The sequence below is a fragment of the Passer domesticus genome, chromosome 25, assembly GCF_036417665.1.
Source record: "Passer domesticus isolate bPasDom1 chromosome 25, bPasDom1.hap1, whole genome shotgun sequence".
NCBI classification, from domain to species: domain Eukaryota; kingdom Metazoa; phylum Chordata; class Aves; order Passeriformes; family Passeridae; genus Passer; species Passer domesticus.
Genome location: NC_087498.1, coordinates 5,989,223 through 6,000,116, shown reverse-complemented (window position 1 = coordinate 6,000,116; position 10,894 = coordinate 5,989,223). Strand labels below are relative to the sequence as shown.

The 10,894-nt window shown below is 52.5% G+C and overlaps 1 protein-coding gene across 1 annotated transcript; it reads left to right on the top strand.

Annotated features, from left to right (window-relative positions):
• Positions 1-3,775: 3,775 nt before the first annotated feature.
• On the top strand, positions 3,776-10,894 carry IRF6 (interferon regulatory factor 6). Its single transcript, XM_064399078.1, has 8 exons — positions 3,776-3,888; positions 6,952-7,128; positions 7,977-8,181; positions 8,593-8,715; positions 8,819-8,965; positions 9,183-9,575; positions 9,942-10,060; positions 10,333-10,894. The coding sequence occupies exons 2-8, from the start codon at positions 6,955-6,957 to the stop codon at positions 10,552-10,554; spliced, it is 1,383 nt and encodes a 460-aa protein (XP_064255148.1). The 5' UTR covers positions 3,776-3,888; positions 6,952-6,954; the 3' UTR covers positions 10,555-10,894.

The following is a 10,894-nucleotide window of genomic DNA, read 5'->3' as shown; positions in this document are numbered from 1 at the left end:
ATTTATATTTATATTTATGTTTATGTTTATGTTTATGTTTATGTTTATGTTTTATTTATAAATGTATTTGTATTTACATTTTTATATATTTTTATTTTTGTATTTATATTTATATATTTATATTTATATTTATACACAGATTTTCAGGATTATAACACAACTTTACCCTTTTACATGTGAGGATACCCAGGCAAGGTTTGGTTTCACTTAAAAGAAGAGCAAAGAGAGGACAGAGACAACACAGCAGAAGCCTGGAGATGGATGGGAAGGGCCAGAGAAGTTGCCAGAAAATTTAAGACTGTTCTATTTCAGCTAAAGCATTTTTATTTAATGATATTCTTGTCTATCCTCATGCCTAGAAGAATGCAAGACAATAATGAACTCAGCCCTTCCTTTTGGGAGTGCTTCAGCCCCTGGCTCATCCTGCCCACCAGAAAAATAACAATAAATCCATCCCCCTGTTTTCCTCTTCAGTAGAGCTACTGGGAAGAAGTCTTGGGTAGCCACAGTCGGGTTTATAACTGATTTTATATCATTTTGGGGATTATCTTGGCTGGCGAGGCCAGGGATGTGCTGGGGGGGTTTGGGATGTGCTGGGGTGTTCGGGATGTCCTGGGGGATTTGGGATGTGCTGGGGGGGTTTGGGATGTGCTGGGGTGTTCGGGATGTCCTGGGGGATTTGGGATGTGCTGGGGGGGTTTGGGATGTGCTGGGGTGAAGCTCTCCACCATTCTGTGCTGCTCTCCTGCACGGAGCTGCCTGCTGGAATGTGAGTGCTGAGAGCACACTGCAAGACTCCACATGCCCAGGACATTGTCTTGACTCATTGCATAATTTTGTTTTGCCTTATGGGAACCTGGTGATTTGTTCCCAGGAGAGAAAATGGTTCCTTTTTGTTTTGATGACTGCAATCTTCTCCAGCTGGGAACAAAGGGCTGCAAGAGACCTGGAGTACAAAGCCCAGCTGCTGCTGTTGCAGGTATCACGACAAACAATCGTGTTGATAAAATAGTGATATTAATTTGGCACTGAAATAAAGTAAATCCCATAGCTGCTGGTATGAGAATTCCTCTGCACATCCTCTGTGTGCTCTGCAGACTGCCTTGGAAGAGCTGCTGTCTCTCAGTGTACCTCACTTCATAAGGTACAGCTTATCAGCCAAAAGATCTCTTCATTTGATTTAAAAAAATGCAGATAGAGGTAAAAATGGGCAGAGAGAAGTAAAAATAGAAATAATAATTTCCAGAAAACGGTTTGTGCCTGAAGGAGCAGCAGCAATGCTCTGTGTGTCACGGTGAACACTTTGGGTGACCAGGTACAGACAGGTAACACCTGGCTGCACATCCTGCCTCATGAGCTGTCCCTGGATCATCACCTCTGCAGCTCCAGAGCTCTGGAGTTTCCCAGCCAAGAGCATGGAAAAAGATGTGCAGCTCCTCTCCCGTCAGCTGCCTGCCCCAGCGTGCTGCCACACGCCTCAGCACGCGCTGCTAGAAACTCAGCAGGGAAAAAACCACCAAAGCCTGCAGAGGGCTGGGCAGAGTCACTCGTTTGGCATCTGAGTCGGTGCTGGGAAGGCAGCAGAGGCTGTGGCACAGGCAGCAGGGTGCTGGCACAGCTGCAGGGACACTGCAGGCAGGACCCTTCTCTCAGGCTGGAGCTCCCAGGCTCAGCATCCTCACTCAGCTGCTCTGTCACTTTGCTCCGTTTTTTAAACCCTCAGCCCTGACCTGCCCCAGGACCCCTCGAGTGTCCTTCCAGTGGGGCCAGGAGGGGCAAAACCCTGCCCAGGCACCGCCAGCCCTGCCCAGGCAGCCCGGGCAGCAGGAGGGTGAGCAGCAGCAGTGCTGCTGTCCCCTGCACTGCTGTCCCCTGCTCAGCTGCCCTGCAGCCCACCACAGCCACAGCCAGCCCAGAGCATCCTGACCTTTCCCTGTGGGACAGGGGCGTGGGCAGCAGGAATGCAGGGAGCTTTTGTGCTGGCCTGTCTGAGGAGAGATCAAAGATCCTTCAGAGCCTGGCCTGGAGTTCAGCCCAATATCTGCCTGTGTCTCTTCCTGGCTGCTCCCAAAATTTCCTACCACTGCGTGCTTTACACAGCAGAATACCAGGGGTGTTTTACTCCAGGAACTGCTGTCCCTTGATTTGCACCTCAGGAATGGTCAGGTACCACTAAGGAAACCCATCTCACCCAGCACAGGGAGTGCTGACCCCGGAGTGCCACATCTGCTTATTGCCAGAAAGGTTTTCTTATGTGCTGACTAACTCCTGCGTGTTTCCTGAGTGGAATTCCATGCTGAATGAAGGCTGAAATATTTACCTTGCACTTGGTATCCAGCAAGGCGAACTTGCCCAGAAAAAGGGTGAATTGTTTTGTCTCTGTGTGAATATCTCCAAGATTTTGTCCAGTTCCAATCTCTTGGCTGGGGACTGAGCTGTGGGTGTAATCAGCCTGCCCAAAGTCAGGGTTCAGCGTTTCCCACAGTGTTCGTGGTGAGAAGGAGAAGGGAAATTCCCAATTTTTTTTTCTGGTTCATTGAAACTGAAAGGTGAAGCATTGTATGATCCTTGAAACCAGGATTCACCACTGAGTCACGCTTCTCCACCTACGAGGAAAATAAATAAGACGCGAGGCTGGAGGGCAGGAGGCCGCGGAGGGACCAGGGAGAAGCTGCTGAGCCCCTTGCCAGGGGTAGGTGCGACCTAGAGTGGGGATGGAGCCAGGGAACAGGGACGTTTTTATGCTTTTCAGAGAAAAAACTGCCTGTGGATTCAATCAGAGCTGCCTTTAGGGTTTGGCTCCATCCTGTGTTATCATTGCCCGGATATGGATTTATACGGATGGATGGATGTGGGACAAGAGCAAACCTACTTAGGTTGTGCTGGGGGAGGTTTAGGTTGGATATTTGGGAGAATTTCTTCACTGAAAGGATGGACAAGCATGGGAACGGGCTGCCCGGGGAAGCAGGGAGCCAGCGTCGCTGGAAGTGCTCCAAAGCCTGCGGATGTGGTGCCGAGGGACACGGTTTGGTGGCGGACCCGGCAGGGCTGGGTTAATGTTTGGACTCGATGATCTTCCAGGTCTTTTCCAGCCTTAATCATTCCGTGGTTCTATGACTCAGCTGAGTATGCTTTGAACCGCGAAAAAGCCCAGGAACGCAATGCTTTCTTCCCAAAATACTCCATTTAAAAGGCAAAGATACCCTGCTTCAAAAGCAAACTTCTTTTCCTAAACACTCCATTTACCAGGGGGAAAAAAAAAAAATCCCGTTTGGAAGTTTCCTAAATATTCCATTTGACGGGAAAAAGGCCGCGGCAGGAGGGCGGGGGTGCGAGGAGCTCCGCTCGGCCCCGGTCCCCGTGCGGGGTCCGGGGGTCTGCGGGACGGGACGGGCGGCACGGAGCGCACCTGGGCAGGTGAGAGGGGCCGGGCCAGGTGAGAGGGGCAGGTGAGAGGGGCAGGTGAGAGGGGCCGGGCCAGGTGAGAGGGGCAGGGCCAGGTGAGGCGGGGCAGGTGAGAGGGGCAGGTGAGAGGGGCAGGTGAGAGGGGCAGGGCCAGGTGAGAGGGGCCGGGGCAGGTGAGGCGGGGCAGGGCCAGGTGAGGCGGGGCAGGTGAGGGGGGCAGGCCCAGGTGAGGCGGGGCAGGTGGGGGAGGCAGGCCCAGGTGAGGCGGGGCAGGTGAGAGGGGCAGGCCCAGGTGAGGCGGGGCAGGTGAGGGGGGCAGGCCCAGGTGAGGCGGGGCAGGGCGCTGGGTGAGCGCGGCCGCCGCTGCCCGAGCGCCGCTGCCCCACGCGCGGGCCCCGCGGGGCGGCCCCGAGCCCCCGCGGGACGGACCCGCCCCAGCCCCACGGACGGACGGACGGACGGACGGACGGACAGACGGACGGGGTGAGCCGCGCGGGGACCGGACGGCCCCGGACCTGGAGCAGCCCGGACCGGGAGGCGCCGGGCGCGGCCCCGAACCGCGTGGGGCTCCGGGCGGAGCGGGGCCGGTGCGGGGCCCGGGGCACTGCGGGGCCGGTGCGGGACCCGGGGCACTGCGGGGCCCGGGGCACTGCGGGCTCCGTGCGGGGTCTGGAGGCTGCAGCGCCCGGCCCCGGGGGAAGGGCGGCGGTGCGGGGGCGCCGTGCGGGTCCGGGCGCAGCCGGCAGGGCACAGCCCGCTGGAAATGCCGATTTAGCGCTCCTTGCCCCCCGGGCTGCGCCTTCCCGGCCGGTGGAAAGCGAGGCCTAAAGTTAGGGCAAGGCTGGGGTGTTCCCCCATCCCCTGCAGTCTTCTGATCCCAGCTGTAACACCCCAAATCCCCACGGTTTGTGAAACAACTCGGGCCCCTTCCAATTTCAGAGCAGCCTGGCCGTGGTGGGGGCTGAGGTGGCCAGACTGGGGTGTGCAAACTGGGAATTCAAAGAGTTGATCGTGTTGAGATGTTTCGGGGACAGCAGGGCTGGTGGGAGGCAGGAGATGTACAGAGCTCTGAAATGTGGGAGCCCCAGGTTCCTGGTTAGGGAGGTGATTCAGCATCAGATGGAAATGCAGCCTGTTTCTCTGTGGGAAGGTTTGCCTTTGAAAAAATGAATACAGGTCCATGAAATCCAGGATAATACAGCAAAGACAGGAGAGGGGTCTGTGGGTTTGCAGCTGAGAACCCCGAGAAGATCCTTCCATCTTCAGAGGCTTTAATGGACGAGGTGGAGCAGAACACTGAGTATATCTGGATTGTGCAGCAAAGCTGAGTTGGGCTCCGGGATGGTTTTCCTGGTGCTCTGGGTGCTGTTGGACTGTCTGGACCTCACCGGGGCTGTCCTGGCCTTGGTCACTCCTCTGCAGCCCTCTGGGCAGTGGCTGCAGGCTGTCTGCTCCTTCCTGACTTGGAGTGCTTCTTGTAGGGCTGAATGTCTCCAAGGAGAAATACTAATAATTAGGGTACAGGCAGTAATTACATCACTGACCAGAGATGCATTAGCAGCACAGGGATGTGCTGATTATCCCTCCCCAGCACCCCGATGGAGTGGGAATCCGGGGAGCTGGCTCTGTGCAGGAGGAGCCTCTGCCTTGGCAGAGCCGGGAATGTCACAGGCATTCCCCGGGTGTCTGGCACTGGAGGAACCCAGCGGATCGAAGTTGAAGGTTGGGAGAGGCTGACTCACCGTCTGAGCCCAGCAATGGGATTCAAGTTGATTTGCTCTCAGTTATTGTGTCAACAAGGCCTTGGTGATAGAAGGTCATAAAGCATTGTAGTGTGGAGCGCTGACAGACGCTGTCTGCGGCCGGGGACAATCCCTGCCAGCTCCCACCCTGTCACCCGACCCCTCTGCTGTGACAGGGCCACAAATCCCCCCTTTTCTGGGGGTTTGAATTTACTGTGTCTTGCAAACCTGTGTGCACATCACACGTTGTTAGCAGGGCCTGCTTGTAATGTTCAGTGTAAAAGAGATGCTGGAAAGCAGCCGTGCTAAGGATTCCTCAAAATGTCACTTTTTTTTCCCTTTCAAGAGGAATCAGTGCCTGATTTTGATCTCAATTCCAAGTCCAGGATTAACTGGACGCTTCTGAAGATTTAATTCTGACAGCATTTTCAACATGGACAGCCAACACAGCAGAGTTTCAGGAACAATAAAATAATTTTGATGATTGCTTCCTGATCCTTTGCAGCTCCTGGGAAACAGTCTGGTAATGTGCCCACACATTTTCAAACTATTATTTAAAAATGGTTTGCAGTTGAAGCTGAACGTTTTCTTTGCAGAAAAGATAAACAGATAAACTGAGTTGCGTTTGGATTCATTTTGTGTGAGCGCTTGCCTCTGAATGGGATCTGCAGGTATTTGAACAAATAAAACCTGTTCCTAGACTAGTTCTTGGATGGGATTTTTTTTTAATCTTCTCCATCTCTGCTACCAGACACATTTTGCAACTCCTCCAGCAATATTCAGGGCTTATGGCAAAGGTTTTACTTGTCCTGTGACTGCTTTATTAATGGGAATATTTGTAATTTCTCACCTCTGTTTCAGGATTTACAAAGGAATATGGGAGATGCACCTCTGAGCACATGCATAGTACAGAAATCCCCTCCCAAAATCTAAAGATACTGAATGTTGCCTCTTCTTAGTGAAGGACACGCGTTAATTTTGTTTGTTTGGCTTTGTTCTACACAAGGAAAATATTGTTGGCTGGCTGCAGTTGTGTGAGCAGCACAAGGCTACTTAACAAAAACATTAAGTAAACAGCAGTCGATTTTTAGCAGCAGTGCAGGCAGACCTGCAGTTCATGTCCTTCTGGATAAACATCCTGGTTATTACAGGTCACTGCTGTTTGCCAGTGATTATGCTGCATTCAGGGCATTCATGGAAAAGTCATAAAATGACTTTCAGAGTCTGTGGCTGGGGCAGAGCAGCCCCTGTGCCTCAGCCTGGCCCCTGAGCCTCAGTTGAAGCCTCTCAGTCGGGGCCAGTTTCTCCTCAGTGTGTCTCTGAGAGGACTGAAGGAGCAGAGATCAGATCAGCCCCTTCTCCAAGGTGTGCGTGGAGCCTTTGGAAACTCTGCTGCCTGTTCTTGCTGCGGCTTGTTTGTGTCTTTATCTGCTGCTCGGGGTTTGCAGCCCAGCTCTGCTCAGGGCTCGGCTCCGTGTGCTGGTTGAGCACAAATAACACACTCTGGAGCACTGAACGTGAGCTGCTGTCCCTGTGGCAGCTCTGTCCCCCTTAGGGACGTGTGTGTGACTCTGAACGTGAGCTGCTGTCCCTGTGGCAGCTCTGGCCCCCTTAGGGAGGTGTGTGTGACTCTCCCTGGCAGAGGAGTCACCCGGCTGAATCCGAGTTGGTGCTCTCAGGGTGCAGTACCATAAAAACAGCAGTTGCACAGCACAGGGCCCTTTCTTGTTCCATGAATTCCGTTTCTTTGAAGCAAATGAGGCTGAGGTAACCTCTAGCAGCGGCTCTGCTGTCACCCCTGCAGAGCATGGCCCTCCACCCGCGGCGGGTGCGCCTGAAGCCATGGCTGGTGGCCCAGGTGGACAGCGGGATGTACCCCGGGCTGATCTGGCTGAACCGCGAGGCCAAGCGCTTCCAGATCCCCTGGAAACACGCCACTCGGCACAGCCCCCAGCACGAGGAGGAGAACACCATCTTCAAGGTGAGGCAGCGGGAGCTCGGGCGTCCCACCGCCCTGGAGCAGAGACAAAGGGCTGGATTGTTGGCCGGGGAGCTGGTCGGGCATCTCGGGAGCTGTTTGCAGGCACATTTTATTTATCTGACCTCAGAAAAGCCACTTTGTGCACCTGGATGCCAAGCTTGGCACTGCCTGGGATGGTGTTGAGTTCTTTAACCCTTTCCCACCACCCCAGGCTGGGTGCTGTGTGATCCTTGGTCTCTGGAAGATGACTGCTGTTGGCTTCATGTGCTCAGGCTGGGATGTGGTCACTGGCTTGTTCTTGGCAGCAAATCATCAAATGCTGTTACATAAGTCTTAAGAGGTCCACCACAAGCTCATCACAAGCACTCATCGCTGCTGTCCCTAATATTCTTATCCCAAGGGATTCACTGTAACTCCCTGCACTCCTTTGAGGAATTTCTGACCTTTGTCTTGGAGGCATCTTGGACCAGTAATCAGATTTTGGGGTGAGAGAGGGAGAGGCCAGCTGGATGTCTGTGGCTGTCCTTCCACTCCATTTTAACCGAGTTCATTCCTCCTACACAGGCTCACTGTCAAAAATTACTTCTGGTGTTGAATCTGAGACCCACAAAATCTCTAACCCAGAATTGTGAACATTCTTTTGGAATTTGGATTTACATCCTTTTTCTCCACTTTCTTTTAATAGAAAAACTGTTAAAGTGGGCATTTCCTTTTTTGTTATCACAAGAGCTCTAACTAAGACTTCTGCAAGAGAAGGATTTTACAGTGGATTTGTTTGGAGGTTTGGTTTCTGATAAAAGCTGCTCCGTGGGGAGGGCTGGACTGAGCTGCCTGTACTTTGTCCCCAGGCATGGGCTGTGGAAACAGGAAAGTACCAGGAAGGAGTGGACGAGCCAGACCCTGCAAAGTGGAAGGCCCAGCTCCGATGTGCACTGAACAAGAGCCGGGAGTTTAATTTGATGTACGATGGCACCAAGGAGGTGCCCATGAACCCTATTAAAATTTACGAAGTGTGTGACATCCCGCAGTCGCAGGGATCAATCATTAATCCAGGTGAGGGCCTTGCTGACACGGGCTGGCTCCTGGGCTGGCTCCTGGGCAGGCGTGGGTCCAAGGGAGCTCCTTCCCTCTCTGCATTAACTCTGCAGCTGCCAGGTGAAGCCTGTACTGTAACTAAAAGGACTTTGAACCACCCTTTAGCCCTAAAATTAAAATAGCTGCACACAGTTGTATGTTTTCCTGCTAAACAGGCTAATATTGGCAATACTGTGTCTTACTTCATCAGTACTTTAACCTTTGCTTTCTAGAATTATATATTAAACTGAAAATAGCATGTTGTATGGGTGAGATTTATCCTTTTTTACTGAGATTTGAAAAATACACAAATTAATATCCAACATGAAGATGATCCTTTCCCAGTGTTTCATGCTGATCATCCACCCACAAGAATGTGCTTGTTTGCAGGTTCCACTGGCTCAGCTCCGTGGGATGAGAAGGATAATGATCTTGATGATGAAGAGGAGGAAGAATTGAATCAATCTCAGCATGTCCCAATTCAAGAGACATTTCCATTTCTTAACATCAATGGTAGGTGGCACAGACTGATGTATTAGGGAAGGTATTTGTTTGGAAATTGCCGCATGCTTGAAATAAAATCTTGATTTATTGAGAAGTTGTTGCCTTTTTGTAGATTCTCCGATGGCTCCAGCCAGTGCAGAAAACTGCAGCTCTGAAACTGTGTGGCCAAAGAATGAACCTCTGGATATGGAAATGCCCCCAACGGCGCTGCAGCACGACTTCTTCAGCAGCCCCGAGCTCTGGATCAGCTCCCTGCCAAGTACGTGCATGGGCTTGTAACAGTGCTTCTGCTTTGTGCTTTAAAACCCCACAGAAAAGAGTTTTTCCTGTGGCTGTTCGTGAGTGAGTGAGGAGAACTTGTGTAGTTTGAATAGAATTGTGTGTGGTGTGAACATCCCCGTGAGGGCAGCAGGGCTTGCGTGGTGTCCCAGCTGCTGGTGCTCCAGGAAAAGCCACGCTGATGGTTTCTCTCTCAGTGACAGACCTAGAAATCAAGTTTGAATATCGAGGAAAGGAGACCGGACCCACAACGACCGTGAGCAACCCGCAAGGCTGCAGACTTTTCTACGGAGAGCTGGGTCCTATGCCAGACCAGGAGGAGCTCTTTGGGCCCATCAGTTTGGAGCAAGTCAAGTTTCCAGGGACGGAGCAGATCACCAACGAAAGGCAGAAGATCTTCACGAGTCGGCTGCTGGATGTTATGGACAGGGGACTGATCCTGGAGGTCAGCGGCCACGCCATCTACGCCGTGCGGCTCTGCCAGTGCAAGGTCTACTGGTCTGGGCCCTGTGCCCCCTCCTCCACCACCCCAAACCTGATCGAGAGGCAAAAGAAGGTCAAGCTCTTCTGTCTGGAAACGTTCCTGAGCGGTAGGTGACTTCTGCTTCTGGGAAACAGCTTTGGATGGCGGGCATGGCACTGTTGGGAAGGGTGGTCTGCACTGGGCTCTGCCTGGATGCACCAGGTGTGCACAGCGGGTCAGGGCCACTGACTTCAGGGGAGCTGGGAGCGGGTGTGTGGCAGGAGAAGGGCACTGCTCACTCATTTAGTGCTCTGAGAGACACCAGAGGGCCTTGCTTTTAAAGAAAGCACCTCACGTGCAAGGAACGAGCTGTAACTGTGTGAGAGGTGGCAGAGCACTGTGTAGGTAAGGCCGGGGTGATGCAATGAGGTGGGATGTCATGGGTGTTTCCCCTAAAGAGGACAACCCTGCAGCACTTTGCTTTTCTTCCTAGAGCTGATTGCCCATCAGAAGGGACAAATTGAGAAACAGCCACCATACGAGATCTACTTCTGCTTTGGAGAAGAGTGGCCCGATGGAAAACCCAGGGAGAGGAAGCTGATCGTGGTGCAGGTAGGGCACTGGGGTGACGTGTGCCAGCCTTGTTTGGTTTGGGATCAATTCCCGTGGATACTGAGACCTGTTCTTACCTGCTGTGGCTTCTGACACCAGGAAAACTCCAGTGAGATGGTGGTTTGGGAGAGCAAATACAAATGTGACGTGTGCTGAACAGAGTTAGTTTGTGAGTGTGTTTTAGGGTCTGCATCCAGGGCAGGGGCTCCTGCAGAGAAACAGGGATATTCCACATGCCTTTAGGCTCAAAAAAGGGACGTCTTCTTCACCAGGTCATCCCCGTCGTGGCGCGCATGATCTACGAGATGTTCTCCGGGGACTTCACGCGCTCCTTCGACAGCGGCAGCGTGCGGCTGCAGATCTCCACGCCCGACATCAAGGACAACATCGTGGCACACCTGAAGCAGCTCTACCGGCTGCTGCAGAACCACCAGGAGGGCTGGCCCATGCAGGCCCCGGCCATGCACATGGCACAGCCGCTGCCCGCGCAGTGAGCTCCCACCGCGCCCTCTTCTTGTACATACACAGGAGTGTTTCACACCTGTGCCTTGCCTCAGTCTGAGCAAATAAAATCTGTACATCCCGTCATCTTCTACGGTTTCAGCGATTCGTGGTGCTCTTGGTTTGGAAGTGGCTCAAAACAGAGGGGATTACAGGAATGCTTCTAACTCCTTCACCCTCTTCAGATGTTTGCTTAAGTAACCCCTCTGTATAAATCAGATTGCAATTCTGTAATATTTTTTAATCTGCTATAATACAATGTATATAAAAACTTGATCATTAGAAGGGGAGAAAGAAAATAATCTGTGCTCTATTAAATCTGCCTGGACAATA

What these genes read in the sequence shown, in the direction of transcription:
- IRF6 (XM_064399078.1), top strand. Translation starts at nt 6,955, where the DNA reads ATGGCCCTCCACCCGCGGCGGGTGCGCCTGAAGCCATGGCTGGTGGCC. An exon ending in GGGATCAATCATTAATCCAG is followed by an intron (nt 8,182 to 8,592) that starts GTGAGGGCCTTG and finishes GCTTGTTTGCAG; the next exon opens with GTTCCACTGGCTCAGCTCCG. An exon ending in TCTGGAAACGTTCCTGAGCG is followed by an intron (nt 9,576 to 9,941) that starts GTAGGTGACTTC and finishes TTTTCTTCCTAG; the next exon opens with AGCTGATTGCCCATCAGAAG.